Genomic DNA, 23,719 nt, shown 5'->3' with positions numbered 1-23,719 from the left:
TATCAACCTCTTCCAAATGCAGGTGTCTTCACCCCACTCTTTTTCAAGTTTTATAGAGTTCTTACAAGTTTGAAAAATTAAGAGGAGGAAGCTACCCTTCTAAGTGTTTTAAAGTAAAGGAAAAGGAAAAGGTCTAGTTCCAAGGTATAATCAATGAAGAATAAATAATTTTAGGTATAATCCATCATATAACCAATTGGTTTACTAATCGTAAATTCACTTATTCTAGTAGCTTTGGATTGTGGAAAGAAAGTAATTTTGGAACCCAACCTAGAATTAGTTTGATCACTTCTCAGAAAGTTCCAAATTGGATTTTTGATTGTTGTTTTTTCACTTAAGATGAGTTAAAACCCCGTTTTGCTTGATAAGAAATGTGTAATTAATAAACAAGTTTTTTTCTTCTTTTTCTTTTTAAATAATAATCAAATACAACTTAGCTTAAGAAGTTTTATGCTAATGACAAAAGTTTCGATGATGTTATTTAGGGATGACAATGAGATTGATTTTTTCGAATATTCAAAGTTGCAACAAAAGCTTGGTTCAAGACGTCGAGAAAGATATTTTCTTCCTTAAGTAACTTAGTGCTTCTTACATGGGAAATAAAAGCAATTGATCTACTATCACCCAACAACATTTTTAATCTTTTTATAGCAACTTCAATTATTTGGGTAGTCTTTTAATAATTGAGCCCGAACAACAACAAGAGAGGAAGACTCTATGCCCACGAGGTCTCGAGTTTCTACTTGTAATGGGATGAGTTTAGAATTAAAAGAAACGAATTAAGAGCGAGTTTAAGATTTTTTTTTTTTAAAAAAAACAGAGACTAGTTTGAGGTAGTTACCCTACCCTTAATGAAACATGTTTGGAATTAAAATAAATAGGTTAAAAGAAAGTATTTTGGGCGAGTTTGGAATTGTTTTTTAAACTCAAGATGCTTTGGCCAGAATTCAAAATCCCAACTTCATGGTAATAAGGTAAGTATTTTGGGTATTGCCTTGTATTATATAATAATAATAATAATAATTTTAAAAAATAATTTAACTTAAAATTTTTATTTTTAAGATATAAAAGATAATTTAAAAATTAATTTTCAATAGTATAAGTGATAAAAATTGTAATATTTTATTTTATTTTATTTATAAAATATATTTATTTTTAATGTATTTAAAATTTTAAAAAAATAAATAAGATGGATATGAAAAATTCTCATACAAGCACTCCAATTATTAAAAGTCAAATATGACGATTATTAAACTTTTTAATAATAATATTATTATTATTATTTTCAATTTTAAGGATTTGTGAGCTGAAACTAAAAGAAGCCATACGCAAAGGCCCACAACCAACCGTCCACCAACCCTTGTAAGTGCTCACGTTGATCACGTGAGGTCGCTGTGGGGGCCACGCTCATGACATACAGTCACGTGACAGTCCTAGCCCACTGTGTCTCACCACACGCGCTCTCCACGTGCCCACTCAGACCAGCACGGTCAACCGATATTACTAAAATGCCCTTACCCTTCACTCTATTAACCAAATCAGCCCCACGTCCGATCTTTCTGATGCCTCAGAAAGCGACACGTGGTGGAGGCATAGATTCTCTGTGAAACTCCAACTCCATACATATTCAAAAGCTCTCTTGTCCCTCCCTTTAACCCCTAATTTTCTCTCCCTAAAATCAGACACCTACACCCACTTTCTCTCTCCTAGGGTTTTTTTCAGCTTTGCAACAGTCTCAGCACAAATTTGGTAGGTAATTGGTTTCCCTCTTGGGTATTCCATTTTTTTTATTATTATTTATGGATGTTTTGGTTGGTGGGTCTGTTTGTTTCTTGAGAAAATATGGAAAAGGAAAGAACTTAATTGGGAGTTTGGAGAGTTGGAACTTTCATGCAACTGTGGTCTGATGAAATGCTTCGGTGGTTTCTGCACCTCTAAAATGGCTTTGTTTGTTTCTTTTTCTTTTTCTTTTTCTTTTTACTGAAGTATTTGGTAAGTGGTTGTCTTTTGAAGTTCTTTTTAGATGTTTTGGTTGGTTGTTGTTGCTTTATGTTTGTTTCTTGAGAAAATATAGGAAAAGGAAGGAACTTAATTGGGAGTTTTGGGCATTGGAACTTTCTTGCAACTGGGGTCTGATGTAATGTTTCAGTGGTCTCTCCTTTTCCCTTAAATACGTTAGTTTTTTCTATTAAATTGTTGGGTAATTGGTTTTTCCTGTTGATATTCTATTAGATGTTTTGGTTGGTTGGTTGTTGCTCTATCTCTGTTTCTTGAGAAAATCTGGGACAGGAAAGGACCTTAATTGGGAGTTTAGAGAGTAGGAGCTTTCATGCAACTGGGGTTTGATGAAATGTTTCAGTGGTGTCTGCGCTTCTCTTAAATGGGTTTGGCAATTTTTTCTTTTTTTGAATATTTAAATTGTTGGGCAGTTTGTTCAATCTTTTGATAATTTTTAGATGTTTTGGTTGGTTGGTTGTTTCTTGCTTTACGTTTGTTTGAAAAAAAAATGGGAAGAAGGAAGGCACTTTATTGGGATTTTGGCGAGTAGGAAGTTTCATGTAACTGGGGGTTTGCTGAAATGTTTCAGTGATATCCGTTCTTCTCTAAAGTTTTTTTTTTTTTCCTTCTCTATAAATAAATTTTTGGGTAATTGATTCTATCTTTTCATCTGTTTTTAGATGTTGTGGCTGTTTAGTTATTGCTTTATGTTTTCTCCATGAGAAAACATGGAAAAAAAAAAAGAACTCGAGAAAATTTAATGCAACTGGGGTTGGGGTTGGAGTTTGATGAAATGTTTCAGTGGTATCTCTGGTATCTCTTCTTCTCTTAAGTACTTTTATTATTATTAAGCCTGTGTACTTTGGTGTGCTGATTTCTGGGTGCTTTTTATATAATTTTGTCATTTGCCTATCAAAAAAATATTATGATCATTATTATTAAGGTGTTGGATAATTGGTTCTATCTTCTTTTCTTTTTCCTTTCTGTTTATTTCTTTAGAAAATATGGGAAAATAGTTGGAACTTAAATTGGGACTTTGGAGAACAGGAACCTTTCTGCAACTTGGGTTTAGGGTATGTTTCACTTGTCTCTCTTCATTTCTTAAATGGGTGCCCCCTTTCTTAATTAAATTTTTGGGTAACTGGTTCTATGTCTTGATTTTGTTTTGTTTTGTTCTTTATTTTATTTCTTTCATCTTTGGTCGTTTGGCTGCTTGGTGTTCTTTTTGTTTCTTGAGAAAATATGACAAGTGAAAGGAACCTAAATTGGGTGTTTGGAGAATAGGAGCTTTCATGCAACTGAGAGTTATGGTTATAGTTTGATAAAATGTTTCAGTGGCATCTGTTCTTCTATTAAATTGGCTTTTTTCTTATGATATTGTTGGGTAATTGGTTCTATCTTGTGATGTGTTTTTAGAATTTTTGTTTCTCTCTGTTTGTTTCTTGAGAAAATATAGGAGAAGGAAAGGAGCTTAAAGTGGGACTTTTGAAGTACAAGAACTTTCAGGCAACTGGGTGTGAGTTATGGTTTAATAAAATTTGGTATCTGTCCTTCACTTAAATGGGGTTCTTTTTTCTTTTGTAGGTTGGTTTAATTGTCATTTTCTGGTTGTTTAATGAGAAATATGGGAAAAAGAAAAGAAACTTAAATGGGAAGTCAGAGAATAGGAACTTCTAACCTCAGCTGGGAGCAAGAGAAGCTTCCTTTTACCTTCCCTCTGTTTCCTGTAGAACCAAACAGAGGGTTAGGTTTATGTTTTGATGAAATACGTTCCTCTGGGATCTGTTCTTGTAAATGTTTCTTTTTTCTTTATTTTATTTTATTCATGGGTAATTGGTTTCTCTTTTGATTTTTTTATTGAACTTGTTTGTTGATTGTGTTTTTGGTATGTTATCTGAGAAAATATGGTGAAAATGAAAGGGATCTGTAGTCAGGAATCCAGAGATTTGAGACATTAGTCCTAGGAGTTAAAGAAGCCTAAATTATAATTTCACTGTTTTCTCAGGAATCAAACAGAGGTTTAGGTCAGAATTTGATGCCCTTGGGATGTAGTTCACCAGGAGTGACCTTTGGCAATGAACCGGAGGTCTTGAGTTTGAGGCTCTCGGTATTTAAGTATTGCAAGGTGAAGGGTGGCCTTACATAGCTTGGGGTTTTTACTTGGCTAGAAGTTGGGATAAATGCCTCGTTGTCCAGGTGTATACCTCATTATTAAAAACATGATTGATGAAATGTTTCTGTGGTCTTTGTTCTTCCTTTAATTGGTTGTTTTTTTATAACTCTTCCTATCTTTTTTTAGTAAATAATGGTCTAAAGATTCATCAAGACTGCTGCCATTAACTCGACATAGACTGTTGATTGCCACAAAATTTCTAAAGAAATAAATATTAACTTGGAATCTTCTAATAAGTTGAATTTGAACTGGCTGTTTAAGGTTCCTTTTTCCTAGTTCTTGTATTTGGTTTCACTTTGTTTCTTCTGCAATCTGTCAGCAACTAAATAAAGCATTAGGGTTTGTAATAGTGCTTATTTGATGAAAGATCTTTTGCTTGTTTTTGGGCTATATGAGAGACTGATTAGCTAGAGAATGAATGGTTTCTTGGTATTGTATTTGTACTTTGCACAAGGCCTTGCTGTATCATTTGAGATCAGCTTTGCATGAATCTTTAGGGTCGTATTAGATCATGAGTTTCTCATCAAGGGTAAAAAAGGTTATTCTGCCTTCCCTTAATCTAATAAATGGAACAACTTGTAGGTTTTAGAGAAGGTGTTTTCCTTGAGATAGAGCTTTGAATAAGAGAATAAACTAAAAATAAACTAAAAGGCTTCATGTGGTTGCTAGTGGAGAAGAATAGGAAATTTGAAGTCTCATATCCTTATATTTCATAGCAACGCAACAGAGCATAAAAGGAAAACCATGGCTGCTGCTTGGATAATTACCAATTGGGTCTTATTTGGGAAAGAAGTACTGCCTTGGGATAGGGAAGTCACACTTGATGGAAAAACAGAAAATCAAAACATTGGGGATGGCAACTGATATCATTGTTCCACTACAAGTTTTCTTGTCTTCATGGAGTCTCTCATGAGGAAGATTCCCTCATGCCTAATGACAGTGGTATCCATCATGGATGTCCAACCCTTGGTTGGGCATCTAGGCCTTTCTCAATTGCACATAATTGTGGAAATTGAGATAAGAGGAAGTCCATGAATTATCTAAGGATCATATTTGACCACATTCTTTTGCATTGTGGAAAGGTGAGGCTGTTATGGGAGCTCTTATTCTCTTTGTTTAGGGTGTGTTGGGTGATTCATTCTATGGTTCGAAAGACCCTGTTAAGATGGCATGGCTTGTTTATTGGAAGAAAGAGGAAGAAAGTGTGGAGAGCAACGCCTTTATGCCTCTTCTAGACAATTTGGAAAGAGAGAAATAGAAGATCTTTTGAGAATGTGGAACTTTTTTGTTCAAAGGCTGAAGTTTTTGTTTTTGTGCCACTTATTATCTTAGACAAACTTGTTTATAGAACATTATTCTATGTCCTTAGATTTCATTGATTGATCAGGGCCAGATTGAGGGAGGGAGTATTTTTGTTTTCCCTATCCTTTTTGGTGGCCGTTGTATACAACATGTGTACTTTGGTGTGCCTCTTTTGGCATTTTAATGCAATTTGCACTTACCTATAAAATAAAAAAAATTGCTATTACACCACTTTCTGGGTGAATGTTACTGAAGAACTCTTTAGTATTTCCATAAGCACGATCTTATTGTACTGGAGGGAATTTTGTACTATAGGAGGAAAGCTATGGTCAAGGCTGAGGGCACCCTTCTCCTTGCAGGGAGCCTGAAACTTAACTTTGATCCCTATTCTTTGGGTAGTCCAGACAGATGCAATTGATTGACTGTCTAGAGACTATAGTGAAAGAGTGTTTAAGATTTGCAGTTTTCTGTAAGTAGCTGGTTTTTTGACAATTGTTCTCTCTTAGGTGTCTTAGTAAGGGCTTTGGAAGTATAATTCATAATGCAGGACTTCTTGACTTTGTAGATGTAAGAAAAATGAAGCAGGAAAAATATTGGTTGGCTCAAGTCAGGGGTTGCCTTGTTGGAGTTCCTCCACTGTCTGTCTAGGATGGTTGATTATTTTATTTAGTAGCTTTTTAGGTTTTTTTTTCCTACTGTTCTCTTTACTTGAAGGATATTTCATCCTTACTGATGGAATTATTCCACTTTTGAATTTAATGAAAATTTGAAAATGGATGTATATTAAGACTAGTAACCTTGTGGAGACACAGAATGCTGGAATGTCAAATGATGAGGTCTCCTCCATGTTATAGTTTAGCTTGAAGCTCTTATGCTTGCTTCTTCACCTTAAGACTTGGTTGTTATCTCAATCCCATTAGATGTGGAAGATACAATGGAAATGATTTACTTCTCCCTCCTGCCAGTCAAGTTTTCTGAAAGATCAGTTTCCTGATATCCCCAAATTTATTATGGTCCTATGCATGGTTGTGGGCAGGTGTTGAATCCATAACAATTACCTGTAGATGGTTATTGCCTTCCAACATAACAAGCATGTTTTGAATATTTGTTTCAAATCTATATTGCTTCTTTCCCATTATGGTATGCTGGACTTGTAATTCTTCCCTCTGGATAGCTGAAGACCTTGGTTTAAGTGGTCTCAAGAAAATGTATGGTATTATTGCAAAGTGTCTAGGGTGCAGTTTACCAGATTAAAAAACACCCCACTATGTAACAAAGTAGGGACAATTTAGTGTTAATAAATAGTCATGTTGTTTTTCCTGCCCATTTTGGCATGAATGGATTGGTACATGCTAAGTTTAGAGGCATGAGGCTGCATTTATGTTGATATACTTAATTAGGGCATACAGTTGTACTCAGAAGTGAGAGACTAAAATTGCTGATGGTTGAAACATTTAGGTTTCAGTCAAGTGGATTGAAGTGGTGGTCTGATTACAAGTTCCAAAAGTGCATTTGACAACCAGATTTGTGCCTACAGAACTTGCAGGTATGGTTCCTATAAGAAGGCAGAAATTTTGAAACTTGCAGGCATACTCTTACTTGCCTATAAAAAAATAAAAATAAAAATTTGATGTTTAAGTAGATCACCTAGGTGACCAGGCAAAGTTAGGCGAGGCAAAGGTTGTTTGGCTCTTGAAGAGCCAGCAAGAGCACCTTAACAGAGGCAACATCTCAGCCGCGTCGATGATGCATTGGGCCTGTAACCCCTCTTGCGAAGGCATTTCAGTTTGGTCAAAGGCCCCTTTTCTGTGTGATATATGGTAAGAGGGGGCCAGCCATTTGTCGATTTACAGTCGCTAAAGACAAAATAATGATGTGTATTTCTCAGTCTCTTTCAGTTTTTGTCGCCATCTCAATGAGTCTAGGGTTTGATATAAGGGGAGGTTCTCTCTTCGTTTCCTCTATATTTCTAGTGAGACGTTAGGGCTTGGATTGGGAAGCGAGAAGAAGGCAGAGTTGCAATGTTTCTCTCCCTGTTTCTTCCAATTAGCTTCTCAGGTGTGCTCTCTCTTTGTCTCTGTTTCTCTGTCAAATCTTTCTCTTATGTCCTTCTCTCTCTCTTTCTTTTTCTGTTGTCTGTTTTTTTTCCCTCTTATTTTCCTTGCTTATAATCTTGCACCTCTTTTTCCTTAAGTCCTCTGTATCATATCTTTCTATCTTATTTCTCGTGTTTCTTTCCTGGTTCTATCCTGCTTCTGTCTCTCAACCATTTTTTTAAAGGATGTTTTCCTGATAAAAGAACAAAAATAATATTATAAATATAGAAGGATGAATCCTTCCAAGATGCAAGACAAACAAAATGAAAGGAGACTGAATAAAATCATGAAAAATCTCCAATAATTGATCACAAATAAAATGTCTTGAGTGGAAATATGGTCTCCCACAAAACCCCAAACAAAAGAGGCTCCTTTCTTGACCAACATATAAGTTTACCAATTTGCTCCTCTATACTTCCAAGCAAAACAAACAGTCTACTTTCCTAGTCGGTGTTACCATCCAATGGTGATATCCCCGAGGTCCTCCCCTCCCATAAGTCATCCAAAAATGAAAATAAATAAATAATAGCTGAATCTCCCTCTACCAAGATATCATAGAGACCGATCCATTTTGCCTCTTTCAGGCCTTGTACGACTATGATGTTTGCCCCAATTGTGAATTCAAATCCAACTGAAATTAAGAAAGCACCTTACATCCTGTCTACGTGGATTATGAACATAATAACTTTTTTATGTGCATAAATTAGATGATTTGTATGATGTTGTATATGTATGATGTTTGATGCTTTGAACAACTAATGTAATTGTGATTATTTTGGTGATTCCACTCAACTTATTATGGAAATGTTAAGTTATTAATGCCCTTAATAATACTGTCATTATGATGTTTATATTGTTTTAATTGGGTAATCGGTAGACAGAATTATATTTTGTGACATCTGTTTCTTGATCTGATATTTTTGTGATATCTGTTTCTTGATCTGATATTTTTGTGATATTTATTGCCATTCCGCTTGACGACAAAGTTAGGTTCTATCAACTTTATATCGCCTTCCACTTTTGACTAAGTGCCAAGAAAAACTAGAAATATGGTCATAAGACGACATTAAAGATTATGTTCCTTTTCTCCATTTCTCTCTCGTTTCTCTTTCTTTCTATTTCTTTTAATGACAAACACTTTGCACAAGAACTTACAAAATTTAGAAATGACATTAGAATCATATAGAATGCTAGATTGGGATTACTCTTACAAAATTGAACTGAACCGGGTTGCCTTTTTGTAATTTAATTTGGACCAATGGTTTGTAGTTGCCTTATGGAAATCGCATATGATTTCAAATTCAGGGTGATTTCAACTCTCATGTATAATGTTTTCCTTTTCAGCATTTTGATGAGGGGGTAATCGAAACAAGTGAAACAGATACTCCTACAGTTAGCCATGGATCAGCCAGAACAGACACAGCCACAGCAGCAGCAGCAGCATCAAGTAGTGGGGGTTGTAGCTGGTGCTGGTCAAATGGCGTATGGTACTTCTCCCTACCAAACTGCTCCAATGGTGGCTTCTGGTAGTCCTGCAGTGGCTGTTCCTTCTCCAACTCAGCCTCCCGGTACTTTCCCTGCTCCTCCACATCAGCTTGCCTTTCAACAAGCCCAGCAGTTCCACCACCAACAGCAGCATCAACAGCAGCAGCAGCTTCAAATGTTCTGGTCGAATCAAATGCAGGAAATTGAGCAAACAACTGATTTCAAGAACCACAGCCTCCCTCTTGCTCGGATCAAGAAAATAATGAAAGCTGATGAAGATGTGAGGATGATTTCAGCTGAGGCTCCAGTAGTATTTGCAAAGGCTTGTGAGATGTTTATCCTGGAGCTGACTTTGCGCTCTTGGATCCATACAGAAGAGAACAAAAGGAGAACACTTCAGAAGAACGATATTGCTGCTGCCATTTCAAGGACTGATGTTTTTGACTTCTTGGTTGATATCATTCCTAGAGATGAGCTGAAAGAGGAGGGTCTTGGGGTCACTAAGGCTAGTATTCCAGTGGTGGGTTCCCCAGCTGATGCTATTCCATATTACTACGTTCCTCCCCCACCAGTAGGACCTACAGGCATGATCATGGGGAAGGCAGTTGATCAATCATCGATCTATGCTGCCCAACAGCCTCGACCTCCTGTGCCTTTCATGCCATGGCCACAGGCGCAGTCTCAGCCCCAGCAACCCCAACAGCAGCAAACAGATACTTGATGACTCGGGCCAAGGTGTGTGCCTTCTGGGGCCCTGTTAGAGACAAACCCTTATCGTGTCTTTAGTCATAGTGTAGTTGCTTTGTAGTAGTAGTGTTAGTAGACAATTACAGAGCTGAAACTAGTAGATGATACCAAATCAAATGTGAGGCACTCAGCATCCTGTAATAGACTTTGTGTTGCTCTTAATTTGAGGTGTCCTCAGGAGAAGTGTTGTTTTGTGGAAGAAGAGGATGTTACCCCTTTTGTCCTTGAATCAATCTGTATGAGCAAAACATCAATTCTGGTTTGCATGGATTATCACTTTCTCAGTTGCAGTAGTTTCGCTTGTTATACATCATTTATCAGATACTAATTCATAATTTAGAAGCAGTACTTACCTTTCATCACTGAAGAAGCAGCTACCCTTGGAGGTTGGGAGGCTGATTCATTTAGGCGTACCTCAGAGAAGCTGAAGAAGTTGCCATGTTTTGGCAAAGAGAAAAACTTCCCATTTGTTTTGTGGAATGTCTAACAGTTGGGTAGATAGTTTATGGAAGATTTCAATGATTCAATTCAAGGCATTATTTGTTTAAAATGCTGCATATTCTGTTTGAGTATTAGAATGTATACTGTGATCTTGATGTCAATTACTATTTAAGTTGCTTCTAATCTGAAGTCTGAATCTATATACAGAAAAAGGGTTCTGCAGGGAAAAAACAAATCAGAAATGTATTCAAATTAATGACCGATAAACTGTATTGATTAATCAAAATTTTCCAGTTATAAACAGAGCTTACATATATGATATTCTACAAAAGGCAACCAAAATTGGCCTCTTCTCGATGAGGACATTAATTATAACCTCATAACTGGACTGATTTCCCGTGAACTGCCAGTAAAAGCAGCTCCTCTTCTCACTCCATGGATACAAATAATCTTAATCTCCTATTTAGCTTGCCTTTTCTCTCTCTCTTTCTGGTCTTTTTCTTTACCTCATAACTGGACTGACTTCCCGTGAACTGCCAGTAAATGCAGCTCCTCTTCTCACTCCATGGATAAAAATAATCTTAATCTCATATTTTGCTTGCCTTTTCTCTTTTTCTCTTTCTGGTCTTTTTCTTTAATAATCCTTTCTCTGCCAATGTCTTGAGTTTTTGTGCTTTTCGTGCTTTTGCTTTCTCCTCAAAGCCATCATCCATCATCTTCATTGTTGCAACACGTCTGGCTTTGTAGACCTGCAAATTAGAACGGAACTACATAAACAAACTAGAGAATGAACTCCACTCGTCCCCTTTCAACAAGCAACCAAACTGAGAAACCTCTATACATTCAAGACGCTACCATCTCACACAACCACATTGGACAATTTTTGGATTCAATGATTCAAGAATGGAGTATTAAAGAGTACTCCACTATTCAGGAAATAATTGGGAAAGGTTAGAAAATTTTTGGCAGAATTCAACAGCAAATTAGAGTGGGAAAAAAATGCAGGCTTTTCTTTCTATGGCAACATGTATGTTATAGAATCATTCAGAATTTGTGCTGCATCAAATTGAGGAATTAGTAAATTAGATAGACTTACATGATGCATGCAACTGACAACAAACTTAGTAACACACTGGACTTTTGGCTTCAAATTAGGAATTTTGGTCAAAACAAGTTAAAGCCACAAGTTATCAGTATTAAGAGCGCACTACACGCTACCTTCCAAGGAATCAAATATCTCAAAAGGGAATCACCTCTTCATTCCTGTTTATGAATAAAAAATTGCTGAAATGCAAATGGATATGGTAGCAACCTGGGATTGCATGAAATCATAATTCCAAGGGTTCTCATAATTGGAGTTAAGGGAAACACAACCATAGAAATATCTCCAGACAGATAATTGTCTAATATTTGCCAGATGGAGCTCCTGGGGTTTGGTGTGGGACTGTATTTTCATGCTCAAGGTTTTCTTTCATAAGCTGGTTAGAACACCCACTTCCCTCTACCTCCCAAACCCATACCAAAAAACCACACATTCTTTAAGGCAGCGAGTAAGGATTGTATTAAAAGAAAACCAACCTGCCTGAGCCACTGGAAGAAGAATTACTAGGAGACGGAGAGATCAACAGAGGCAAACTAGGAGTTCAGGTTAGCAAATTAGGTTTCTTTTATTTGAGTTCATACTGGGGATGACTCCATGCACCTATTTCAAAATTATGTTACAGCCTGCCTTGAATACTAAACATGCATATATAAGAGGAGAAATATGTTTACAAAAATCAGAGTCTAGGCTCAGGTTAGGGTCAAGTTATCAAGCATGGAAACTAAGCACAATACAAACCGATTAGTAGAATTGTTCCAACCTAAGGCCCCCAAGGTTCAATTTGGATCAAGTTCAAGCCCACTGACTTGCAGCCCTACCTTGAGGAGTAAGGCACCACATGAAAGGTTTCAACAGCGAATCAAGCCTTCACTTTCAGGAACACCACCCAGGATGTGGAACACAAGCAGAAACAATTACCAAGCACTCAGTATAACCACCGCTTATAGGCTAAAAAGTTAACCAAATTAGAATGTGATTATATTATTATGAGAATCCACATTATGAGAATCCACATATTTAGCTAGTTAGCATTTTGACATAGATATTCTATCCTGAGAACAAAGTGTAGGGGGTCTACACCGACACCCAAGATGCTAAATGTACAACAATGTAAAATATGGCAGGGACAGGTATAATTCCCTTTCTTAAGCTTTAGTTAGAATAAAATTATAAGCACATAGCAATGTAGAAGAGTTAATATGGAAAATCAAATAGAATTATCCTTTCTTTTATAATAATCTATATGTATTTTTGCTCTCAAACTACAATGCAGGTCAGGAAAATTGTTAACTAAAAAATATGATCTTCTGACATATATCTCATTGTCTAGCAGTAAGGAGTGATTGAACACATTCAGAAATTAACTAATGGAGATAGTTCCCTTAGAAGGGTAGAAGCCAAGGACACAAGCTAGGCTAATACAGACCCAAGTAAGGGAAATGTCGACACACTATAATGCAGACTCTTAAGTATTATACCAAAGAAATCGATGGAACCCAGCAGACCACCATTTTTGCTCATGGCACAAGTGCCAAAGTTATAAATGGCTCTGAAGATCAATTAGAAAAATGAGCAATCCATGATCAACATTAAACCACTATTTTCATTTTTTCAAAGAAAGTATAAACACACCCTAATTTTTCCTAGCAAAACTAGTGAAAATCACCAAACAAGAATTTAATAAAGATCTCACCTTAGTGATATTATCAAGTACTTCTTTCTCTTTACAGTCAAACTTGTCCAATTGCTTTCCAAGAACAGCTTCTATTTCATGAATGAGGTCTACATCATTCTGCAAAAGCCAATGCCCCATTAGATAAATGAGTGAGAAAAAGGGGGAAAAAGTTACAGAAACAATATTTTTATCAGGATTCCTCTTAGCTAAAGTGTCAAAGGACAGCTTTGCTGTCCACACTTCCTTCCTTATTTTAGCCCACACTTGCTGTCCACACTTCTTTCCTTAATTTAGCCCACCCTTCTTTTCTTATTTTAGCCCACAATTGTTTCCTTATTTCTCCATTAATTATTCTGTACAGTTAGCATATATTATTTGACAAATTATAGTTTACATGTATAGGGCTAGAATCATGCTGGAATTTATTTCCTTTTATTTGCTTTCCATGTAAAGCATCCTTGTAAAGTCTATATATAATATACAAAACTCAAGGCCAAGGTATTCGGTCATTTACACAATATTTTGACATGGTATCAGAGCAAGGTTGCTAATTTTTCTTCCCTCAAATTATTTTCTATCTTTTCGGTTTCGGAGGTGCCTCTCGTGTCTTTCGGTCAAGTCTGTGTTGATCCGTGTTGCACCCAACCACAACCATTTTTCTCAGTATTTCTGTAGCTGTCGTGGGTCAGTTTTCTTCTGGGATTTTTTTTGGTCCATCCTTTTGTCTCGGGTTCTATTTATTTTCTATGGATTTCGCACCTCTGTGTGTTAAGTTTACAGGCACAAATTATTCTACCTGGGCATTTCAGTTTGAACTTTTTCTCAAGGGAAAAGACCTTTGGGGTCATATTGATAGCACGGATGTTGAATAACCATCCACTTTTGACAAATCTCAGGATGTTGGGTCTTCTCCTTCATGGGTTGTGCTTGATGCACGCATCATGTCTTGGCTTCTTGGTTCAGTGGAGCCTCATATTGTCACCCACTTGCGGCCCCATCGCTTCCCTCAATCTATGTGGGCTTATTTGAAGAAAGTTTATCATCAGGATAACGATGCTCGTCGCTTTCAATTAGAACATGCGATTGCCATGTTTCAACATGGTAGTCTTTCCATCCAGGACTACTACTCAGCATTTCTGACTCTTTGGCATGAATAGGCTGATTTGGTTACAGCGGATGTTCCTATTGCCGCTCTCTCAACTATTCAAACTATTCATGCGACTACCCGGCATGATCAGTTTCTTATGAAACTACGTCCGGAATATGAATCTGTCCGCTCCTCTTTACTAAATAGATCTCCTGTTCCCTTTCTTGATATTTGTTTTGGTGAGTTACTTCGCGAAGAGCAACACCTTAGTACTCAAGCTATTTTGGAGCAATCTCATAGCAGTTCCAGGACGACAACTATAGCTTATGCTGCCCAAGGACGCGGACCACCTATGCATTCTAAAACTTGCAGTGTTTTTGCTGCAAGGAATATGGGCATATTGCTGCCACTTGCCCTAAGAAGTTTTGTTCTTATTGCAAGAAGAAGGGTCACATTATCAAAGAATGTCGTATTCGCCCCTAGAATCGTCAAGCCCAAGCATTTCAGACTTCGGTTATTGTCCCTCCTGTAGCAAATTCTGCAACACACGACTCTCCTTCAGCTGCGTGCTCTGTTCCTGCATCTCCTGCACCAGATTACTGCACCCCAGAAATGGTGCAACGGATGTTAATTTCAGCATTATCAGCAATGGGGTTTCAAGGCAACAATTCTACTAAACTTTGGTACGTGGACTCGGGGGCCTCTAATCACAAGACTAATAATCCCACCGCTTTGTGTCATGTTCGGCCCTACGCTGGTCAATCTTCCATTCAGACTGCCAATGGCAGCTCTTTGCCCATAACTGCTATAGGCGATGCCTCTTCTTAGTTCACTAATGTGTTTCTTGCTCCTTAGCTTTCCACGAATCTTATTTCTGTTGGCCAATTAGTTGATAACAATTGTGCTGTTAATTTTTCTGGTAATGGTTGTGTTGTGCAGGACCAGGTAACGGGGAAGCCGATCGCGAAGGGACCTAAAGTGGGGCGCTTGTTTCCACTATTTTTACCTGTTCCAGATTTTTCTCCACTTTCTTCTATTAAGTCTTTTGCTTGTAATAATGTTTCAGATCTTAGTATGGTGTGGCATTGTCGTTTAGGTCATCCCAATACTCAAATCTTATCTCATGTATTGAACTCTGATTTACCTAGTAATAAGGCTCGTTATTCTTTATCTCTTGAGTGTGATTCTTGCAAACTTGGTAAAAGTAAAACTCTTCCCTTCCCTTTGCATGCAAGTAGAGCATCTCACTGCTTTGATCTTATCCATAGTGATGTTTGGGGACCTTCCCCGGTTAGTTCACATGAGAAATTTAAATATTATGTGACTTTCATTGATGATCATAGCAGATTTACTTAGGTCTACTTTCTTCACTCTAAATCTGAGGTCTTTCGTACTTTCACTGAGTTTTTAGCGTATGTTGACAATCAATTTTCTACTTCTATTAAGACATTACGCACAGATTCCGGTGGTGAGTATTTGTCTACTGAGTTTCAAGCATTCTTGGCTTCTAAGGGTATTATTCATCAACGTTCATGTCCCTCTATTCCTCAACAAAATGGAGTTGCCGAACGCAAAAATCGTCATATTTTAGATGTGGTACGTACTCTCTTGTTAGAATCTTCTGTTCCATCCATGTTTTGGGTAGAGGCTCTAAAAACTGCTACTCACTTGATTAATCGTTTACCTTCTCAAGTCCTACATATGGAGTCTCCCTATTTCCGCTTATTTGCTAAGCAACCTAGTTACGATCACCTTCGTATTTTTGGTTGTGTATGCTTTGTTCATTTATCTCCTCATGAGCGACATAAATTATCTGTTCAATCCGTTCGATGTGCTTTCTTGGGATATAATATGTGTCAAAAAGGATTTGTTTGCTATGATCCTACATTACATTGTACACGTATTTCTAGGAATGTTATTTTCTTTGAGAATCAACATTTCTTTCCTGTATCCTCTTCTACTGTGGTCCTTCCCTCCTTTGAGCAACAGTTCTCAGATCTTCATCTAGTCAGTTCTCGCTTTCAACCAGGTATTGTGTATACGAGACGCTCCCGCCCACAGTCTCTTTCGGTGGCTCACCCGATATCTGATCCTACCATGCTCCAGATGCAGTCAGTTGCAGCACCTTCAGTACGTCGCTCTTCTCGAGTGTCTGTACCTCCGAATAGCTATGCAGGAAGAAATTGTCGCTCTAGAGGCCAATCACACTTGGGACATTGAGCCCTGTCCTCCCACTATTGTTCCTCTGGGTTGCAAATGGGTTTACTCAGTCAAGGTCCGATCTGATGGAAGTTTGGATCGTTACAAAGCTCGGCTTGTTGCACTTGGGAATAATCAGGAATATGGTGTCAATTATGAAGAGACCTTTGCTCCTGTGGCTAAAATGACTAATGTTCGTACGATTCTAGCTCTTGCTGCTTCCAGTGATTGGCCACTACATTAGATGGATGTAAAAAATGCTTTTCTTCATGGGGATCTTAAAGAGTGTATTTATATGAAGCCACCCCCGGGATTGTTTCCCTCTCCGACTTCACATGTGTGTAAGTTTCGTCGCTCTCTTTATGGTCTTAAACAGGCTCCAAGGGCCTGGTTTGATAAATTCCGCACCACTTTATTACAATTTTCATTCAGGCAGAGCAAGTATGACACTTCCTTGTTTCTTCGGAAATCAGACATAGGTATTGTTGTTCTTTTGGTTTATGTTGATGATATTGTGATCACTGGTTCCGATTCTGCTTTACTTGGTCAGCTCAAAACTCATCTCTCCGAGTCCTTTCATATGAAAGATCTTGGGTCTCTCACATATTTTCTTGGTCTTGAGGTGCATCATAGTCCCTTTGGTATTTCCCTCAATCAACATAAGTATGCGAGTGACTTGGTGGCTACAGCTGGTCTACAAGGGGCTACTTCTGTTGATACTCCCATGGAATTAAATGTCAAGCTTCGCAAAGAGGAGGGCGACTTACTTGTTGATCCCAGTTTATACAGGAAGTTGGTGGGTAGCCTTGTTTATCTCACCATTACTAGACCGAACATTTCTTTTGCTGTACAGCAAGTCAGCCAGTTCCTTCAGACTCCTCATCATCTTCATTTGGCTGTTGTTCGTAGGATCATACGCTATGTTCAAGGCACTTCTACTCGTGGCTTGTTCTTCCCTGCAGGCAATTCTACTCGCCTTGCTGCTTATAGTGATGCTGATTGGGCTGGTTGCGCGGATACCCGTCGCTCCATCACTGGTTGGTGTGTGTTCTTAGGTGATGCATTGATATCTTGGAAAAGTAAGAAGCAAGACAGAGTCTCTAAATCATCTACGAAATTTGAGTACCGAGCGATGTCTCTTGCTTGTTCTGAAATCATTTGGCTTCGAGGTTTGCTTGCGGAGTTAGATTTTTCTGAGACCGATCCTACACCTCTACATGCTGATAATACAAGCGCTATTCAGATCACGGTCAATCCTGTCTATCATGAGCGCACAAAGCATATTGAAGTGGACTGTCACTCTATCCGTGAAGCCTTTGAAGCTCGTGTTATCACTCTTCCACATATTTCCACCGACTTACAAATTGTTGATATCTTCACCAAGGCTCTCCCTCGTCATCGACATTGCTTGCTAAGTAGCAAATTGATGCTTGTTGATCAACCTGCATCAATTTGAGGGGGGCTGTCAAAGGACAGCTTTGCTGTCCACACTTCCTTCCTTATTTTAGCCCACACTTGCTGTCCACACTTCTTTCCTTAATTTAGCCCACCCTTCTTTCCTTATTTTAGCCCACAATTGTTTCCTTATTTCTCCATTAATTATTCTGTACAGTTAGCATATATTATTTGACAGATTATAGTTTACATGTATAGGGCTAGAATCATACTGGAATTTATTTCCTTTTATTTGCTTTCCATGTAAAGCATCCTTATAAAGTCTATATATAATATACAAAACTCAAGGCCAAGGTATTCGGTCATTTACACAATATTTTGACATAAAGATCTCACATAATGATCTACAATTTAATTGAGGACAGTTCCTAATTAGAATTGAATGGAAGACAAGGATTCATGCAGCTTAACCAAAATAACTAACATAATAGACTTTGTCATTGTTGTGGACTTGTGGTTGAGCTCAACAACAGGTTTAGCTTCAAGTAACCCAAGTATCCTCAAAAAATGGAAGAAGCATGCAGGCTAAGTTCGTTTGCTGGTTCGAGGACTGAAAAAAAGGCTTGTGCATTTTCCACGGTGAAGCCATAACGAGAATACAATCATAGCGATATCCACTTCTCTTTAAGGCATATATAAACATGAAGATGTAAAGCATATTCTCCACTTTATCTTATTAATAAGACCTTGCTGGTATAAGTATCAATAACAATGTACCCATAGGCCTCATTTAAATATATATATATATATATAAGAAACCACTCACCCATTCCAGATATGTAAAGGAAACCATTTATAACAATAAAAATCCCAAGTTACATTTTGCTGTTTCTTCCCTTTTAGTGAACCAAAGTTCTGGTATCTAAATATATGAATTTCTTTTGCATAATTTTTATAGTATTTATTTATTTTTTTTCATATTTTTTTCTCATAGCATTGAGTTTATCAAAAGAGCTAATCAAAGAAAAAATTGGAAAAAAAATAAATTCATTTTCCTTTTTCTTTTCTACCTAAACAGAATACTATATATGGGCTAGACCAGAGTTTTAAAAGTCCAATGGTGGATCAAAAACTATCCTACAAGAGAAGGTTAGATTTGGCAAATTCAGTCATTGAAGTATCTTTCAAATGCATAGAGAGGTACTATGTTCACGGTACCAAATGGCGCTTCCAAAAGCATAAATAAAATTATTTCTGCGAAATACCTGGGTAACAATGCTCAAAGACAGGCCTCCTCTGCCTGCTCTCGCAGTTCTTCCCACACGATGAACATAGTCCCTTGGGTACCTGCAATCAGCTAGCAATTACATTTTATTCAAAAGAAAATTTTTACAGAAATATGCAACAAACAATGATATTTTTAGAAATAAACCTTGGAATATCATAATTGACAACAAGATCAACTGTAGGAATGTCCAAACCACGACTTGCAACATCAGTTGCAAGCAATATTGGAACCTGTCCAGATTTGAATCGATGTACTGCAGCAAGCCTCAAAGACTGGGATTTGAATGAATGCAGCGCTGCGACGTCCAGATCAAGCTCTTCCAGTAATAAACTTAGAAGGTGACAACTCCTGCTTCCACATAAAAGAGATGAATGGTCAATGTCCTACCAGAAAACCAATGCAGACTTTGGCATCTATAATCTAAAAGGCTTTACTGAAATAACTGCTCCATACACGAACAATTCTAATCGATTAATTTGAAAATAGAATTATGAATTGAGATTATAATCGATTAAACTCTTATGGCATTTAGGTTTGTCATGCCAGCTACAGCAGCATCTTGGACAAAGGATGGGGAAGAAGATAACAACAAAAAAGGCAAAATAAAAATAATATACAAGTCTAAAAACAGTTTTGGAAAGATACCTGCAGGTGGAAACAAATATAATTGCAGAGCGAATACCCATCTCTTCCATTTTGGATAAAATGTGCAAAAGATAAACATCCTTCACATTTTTGGGGACAAAAATATACTGCTGTTTAAGAGATTCAACTGTCTTGAAGCCTTCATATGCCTCATAGAAGTATGCCTTATTTGACGAAAGCTCAAGCAGTGTCTGTAGGTCACTTGTCATTGTTGCAGAAAATAATAAAGTCTGCCGATTTTTTGGCAAGCACTGAAACACCACTCTCAGTTCCTCTTCAAAGCCCACATCCAAAACTCTATCAGCTTCATCCAAAACCAGAAACTGAAACAAAATAAAAAGAATGATTGAGACCATCATAAGTTCAGGACAATTTAAACAGGGAAAATCTCCAAGGTCTAACCTAAGGGATAATACATACTGAAGACCCATATAATGTACAATTGCAGCCTGTTGCAAGCAAAACACTTGAGACCTATGGAAATAGAGAGACTGGAAATAGAGAGACATAGTTTCTGGTATGTAAAATAAGAACAAAAAAACAAATAAACCTTTGTGTGTAAGCCTAAAGGGGAAGGAGGACTAGGTTTGAGAAGATTTTTGTAAGGAAACGTGCTCTATTAGGGAAATGGCTTTGGGGGTTTCCTAAGGAAAGTTTTGCTCTTTAGCATCAGGTTATTCTAAGCATATATGAGACACATGCTAATAGGTGGGATGTCAACACTATGATTAGGAGGTCGCATCGTTGCCTTGGAAGGCCATTGCATACGTCTTTCAGGTTTTTTCTAGAAACACTTGAATGGTGGTGGGAGATGGGGCAAGAATTCGTTTTTAGGAAGACTTGTGGTGGGGGGATCAACCTCTATGTTCTCAATTCCCAAGTCTATTCAAAATTGTCACATCTAAAAATAGTACTATTTCATCGGTTCTTGAATCCACTTGTCCTTTCTTTTAGAATATAAATTTCTGTCACAATCTTTCTGCTTTTGAGATAGGGGATCTTGAAATGCTCATGTCCTCTCTCTCTTGTTTGCACTTACCCCCATTTATTCCTAATGTGGGAACTTAGTCCTTATCTTCTTTAGGTTTACTGACAGTAAAGTTGTTCCTTTTAGTCTTGTCCAACCACACCAATCCAATTCCATTTTTCCCTACTAATTTTGTTTGGAAATCACAAGCCCCATTTAAGATCAAGTCCTTCACTTGGTTAATAGCAAACAAGGCAAACACCAATGACATGCTACAAATAAGAAGACCCTACAAAGCCCTCAGACCTGTTGTTTGTTTGTTGTGTATGGAGATAGGTAAAACAATAGATCATCTTTTTCCTACATTGTCCTTTGACTTTGGGGCTATGACATAAACTATTCAGATTGGCTCATTTGGACCGGGTTCCTTTTAGAAGTATATGTGATATAATGAACATCTCATATAAAGGGTTGGAAAGTATCATTGGAGGCAAGGTGTTGTGGCACTTTGCTTGTCTTGCTTTGATGTGAGTTGTGTGGCAGAAAAGAAATGTTCGGATTTTCAAGGACAAGGTGAAAACTTCAAAGGGTCTTTGGGATATTATTCATTTCTTAGCTTCCTTTTGGGTCTCTTGTACCACAACTTTTAAGGGTATTCCTCTTAATATGATTCAACTTGATTGGATGTTGGTGTGTAGATCTAAAGGTGTGGGCTAGCAAGAACTAATTTCTTTTTGAATATTCCCATGTGGGTTGTGGCACCTCATAATTGTATACATTTACTTAGCAATATGGAGGTCATACATACATTTTTGTGTTTTTTTTTTTTTGGAGGATTCATCATCCTTCTATTGTGCTTATTCTTACTTCGCTTGATATATTATATAGTTGTTTCTCATCCAAAAAATAAATAAATAAATAAACAAACAAATCAATAGACAATAAAGCAAATGATCTAGGAATCCCTATGGTCTTTCCCTTCTTTTCTTCTTCATGGGACAAATTCTAATTCCTTCACCTAGAAGTCATTTTTGCCATCATAAAAGGTCAAGAAAGGAATTAAATAAACCATCCACCACTTTGTTTTCACTTGCCTCCAACTCCGATAGAAGCCCTAGATGTATACCACAAAGCTTGAGCACTTTGCTTTCATTCTTCAATCACTACAAATCCTTTTGTTTCCTCCACATTCAGGAAAGTTCTCATCAACTCACAACAGGATGTAGTCCCATTGCCGGAGATAGTGTAAAATGAATTTGTGATAGTGGGAATGTGTGCTTTCTTTTTCTCCATTGTTCATTTATCACAACAACAGATCCTCGGATTGTTCTTATGTTGGCAAAACATGTTATTGCATAACTTTTCATGCTCACCCCATCAACATCGGGTCAGCAATTTTTTTTTTTTTGATGGGTATCTGCAACAGGTCAGCAATATGAATTTACTATCCATGATTGGGTTCATCTCATTGTATCAAAGTCCATGGATCACCTCTCCACTTCCCAAGTGCATCCAATTTTCTCATAAAACAAAGGAAGCCAAATATACCCCACCAATTTTAACAATTCTCAAACAATTTCCAATCATTCAAAAAAAAGGCCAAAAACCCCAAAGTTACTCCTTATTTCCTAACATGCATCCTTTTCCACCATCAAATTCATTCTCAATTCATTTTCAAGAAATTTTCAAAATATTTTCACTAGTCCCAAATTCCAAACCATCTTTCTTAAACATTGTGATTAATCCTTATTTCTCAAAACACACCCTTTCCCTACCATCAAACTTACTCTTGATTTTTCAAAAGTTTTCCTAATAATCTCAAATCCCAAATAATCCAGCTTAGATTTTATGATAAATCCTTCTTTTTTTTTCATACGCATCATTTTCCTACACTACAATTCATTCTTGGTTTCTTTGGAAAACTTTCACACTACTTTCCTCCACAAAACCCGACTTCCGAATAACCTAAGTATTATGAACAAACTGCATATTCTCATGCCTAACTACAATTGTCAAGCATGAAATCGATAGAGAAAAAAAACCAAAGACGTTACCTTAGTTCTGGCGAAAACAGCAGGAATATCAGGATTCTGCTCAAGAAGAACCTTAACCCTCCCCGGAGTGGCAATAACCACATGCGGCCGTTGCATCAGAGTCTGCGCCTGATTGATCATATCCATCCCACCCACCACCACCGCACACCGCAGATGCAAGCACGACCCGAGAGCCCGAAACTGCTCGGCCAACTGATACGCCAGCTCCCGCGTGGGCGTCACCACCAGCGCGAAAACCCCAAAAGGGTCCTCCGCTAGGCGGTGGAGTATCGGCAGAGCAAACGCCGCCGTTTTGCCGCTCCCAGTCTGGGCGAGCCCTAGCACGTCGTCACCGGCGAGGATTCGGGGTATGCAGTGGTGCTGGACCGGCGTCGGCCGTCGCATTCCCAGCTCTTTGCAGGTCTGCACTGCCCATTCAGCGAGGCCGAGGTCGGCGAACGTGGAAGATGGTGAAGTGGGGTTGGTGGTTCTTGTGAGCCGTTGCTCTGGATTAGGGTTTTGAGCGGTGGTGGTGGAGTTTTTGGAGGGTTTAGGGGTGGGTTTCCTTTTGGAAAATAGGGGGAAGTTTTCATCAACCAGGGTTTCTTCGTCCATTTTTTTTTTTCCCTTCTTCCTGGTACCGAAAAAGGGTGTTTGGATTAAAGGAAACTTCAAGCGAGTTTTCTGCCGTGTTTTTCTAGTTGAGTTGGGTAGCAGACTAGCAGTTGATACGTCAACCAGATGAAAACCCTAGAAGTGGTAGCAGTGACGTAGCACAGAAACTCTCTACTAGGAAAGGTGAGAACAGGATTTAAAAAAATAAAAATATAATTTATTTTTATTTCATATATAAAATAAAAAACTTATAAATCTTATATAAACTATTATAATAAAAATGAAATTCCATGAAAATTGAGATGAATCGTATTAATATATAGAAAAAAAATCAAAATCAAAATAAATTTTAATTTCCTTATTATGGTCGGTTTTGTAATTAAAAAGATGAGAAAAAGAAAAAGGTAGATTTTTTTTTTTGGAACATGTGATTTTTCCTAAAAAGTCTGATATTTATGTGGTGTCGGACCC

At 37.6% G+C, this 23,719-nt stretch overlaps 2 protein-coding genes across 9 annotated transcripts; one reads left to right on the top strand and one right to left on the bottom strand.

Moving 5' to 3' along the window:
• Nucleotides 1-1,643: 1,643 nt before the first annotated feature.
• Nucleotides 1,644-10,146, top strand: LOC117909625 (nuclear transcription factor Y subunit C-2). 7 transcript variants are annotated; one of them, XM_034823704.1, is made up of 4 exons: nt 1,653-1,749; nt 6,932-7,019; nt 7,447-7,531; nt 8,914-10,146. In XM_034823704.1, exon 4 carries the CDS (start codon nt 8,969-8,971, stop codon nt 9,773-9,775), a length of 807 nt encoding a protein of 268 aa, XP_034679595.1. In that variant the 5' UTR covers nt 1,653-1,749; nt 6,932-7,019; nt 7,447-7,531; nt 8,914-8,968; the 3' UTR covers nt 9,776-10,146. The 7 variants fall into 7 exon arrangements, with proteins under 7 accessions (XP_034679594.1, XP_034679595.1, XP_034679596.1 ...); XM_034823705.1 differs by lacking the exon at nt 7,447-7,531; XM_034823706.1 differs by lacking the exons at nt 6,932-7,019; nt 7,447-7,531 and adding an exon at nt 2,998-3,071 and having other exon boundaries at nt 1,674-1,749.
• A 320-nt stretch (nt 10,147-10,466) lies between these two features.
• On the bottom strand, nt 10,467-23,416 carry LOC117909624 (DEAD-box ATP-dependent RNA helicase 36). 2 transcript variants are annotated; one of them, XM_034823701.1, is made up of 6 exons: nt 22,655-23,415; nt 19,634-19,956; nt 19,133-19,336; nt 18,966-19,047; nt 13,038-13,136; nt 10,467-10,991 (listed from the first exon to the last, which is right to left on the bottom strand). In XM_034823701.1, exons 1-6 carry the CDS (start codon nt 23,246-23,248, stop codon nt 10,830-10,832), a joined length of 1,464 nt encoding a protein of 487 aa, XP_034679592.1. In that variant the 5' UTR covers nt 23,249-23,415; the 3' UTR covers nt 10,467-10,829. The 2 variants fall into 2 exon arrangements, with proteins under 2 accessions (XP_034679592.1, XP_034679593.1); XM_034823702.1 differs by lacking the exon at nt 13,038-13,136 and having other exon boundaries at nt 22,655-23,416.
• Between the last annotated feature and the right edge of the window lie 303 nt (nt 23,417-23,719).

The sequence above is a fragment of the Vitis riparia genome, chromosome 19 (genome assembly GCF_004353265.1).
Source record: "Vitis riparia cultivar Riparia Gloire de Montpellier isolate 1030 chromosome 19, EGFV_Vit.rip_1.0, whole genome shotgun sequence".
In the NCBI taxonomy this organism is placed as follows: Eukaryota; Viridiplantae; Streptophyta; class Magnoliopsida; order Vitales; family Vitaceae; genus Vitis; species Vitis riparia.
The sequence above is the reverse complement of the archived record's forward strand: the minus strand, read 5'-3'. Positions and strand labels throughout refer to the sequence as shown.

Coding starts and splice junctions, on each gene's coding strand:
- LOC117909625 (XM_034823703.1), top strand. CDS start 8,969: ATGGATCAGCCAGAACAGACACAGCCACAGCAGCAGCAGCAGCATCAA.
- LOC117909624 (XM_034823701.1), bottom strand. CDS start 23,248: ATGGACGAAGAAACCCTGGTTGATGAAAACTTCCCCCTATTTTCCAAA. Junction 19,048..19,132: donor GTCAATTATGATATTCCAAG/GTTTATTTCTAA, acceptor AGCTGATTGCAG/GTACCCAAGGGACTATGTTC. Junction 13,137..18,965: donor CTTTGAGCATTGTTACCCAG/GTATTTCGCAGA, acceptor TGGCTTTTGCAG/AATGATGTAGACCTCATTCA.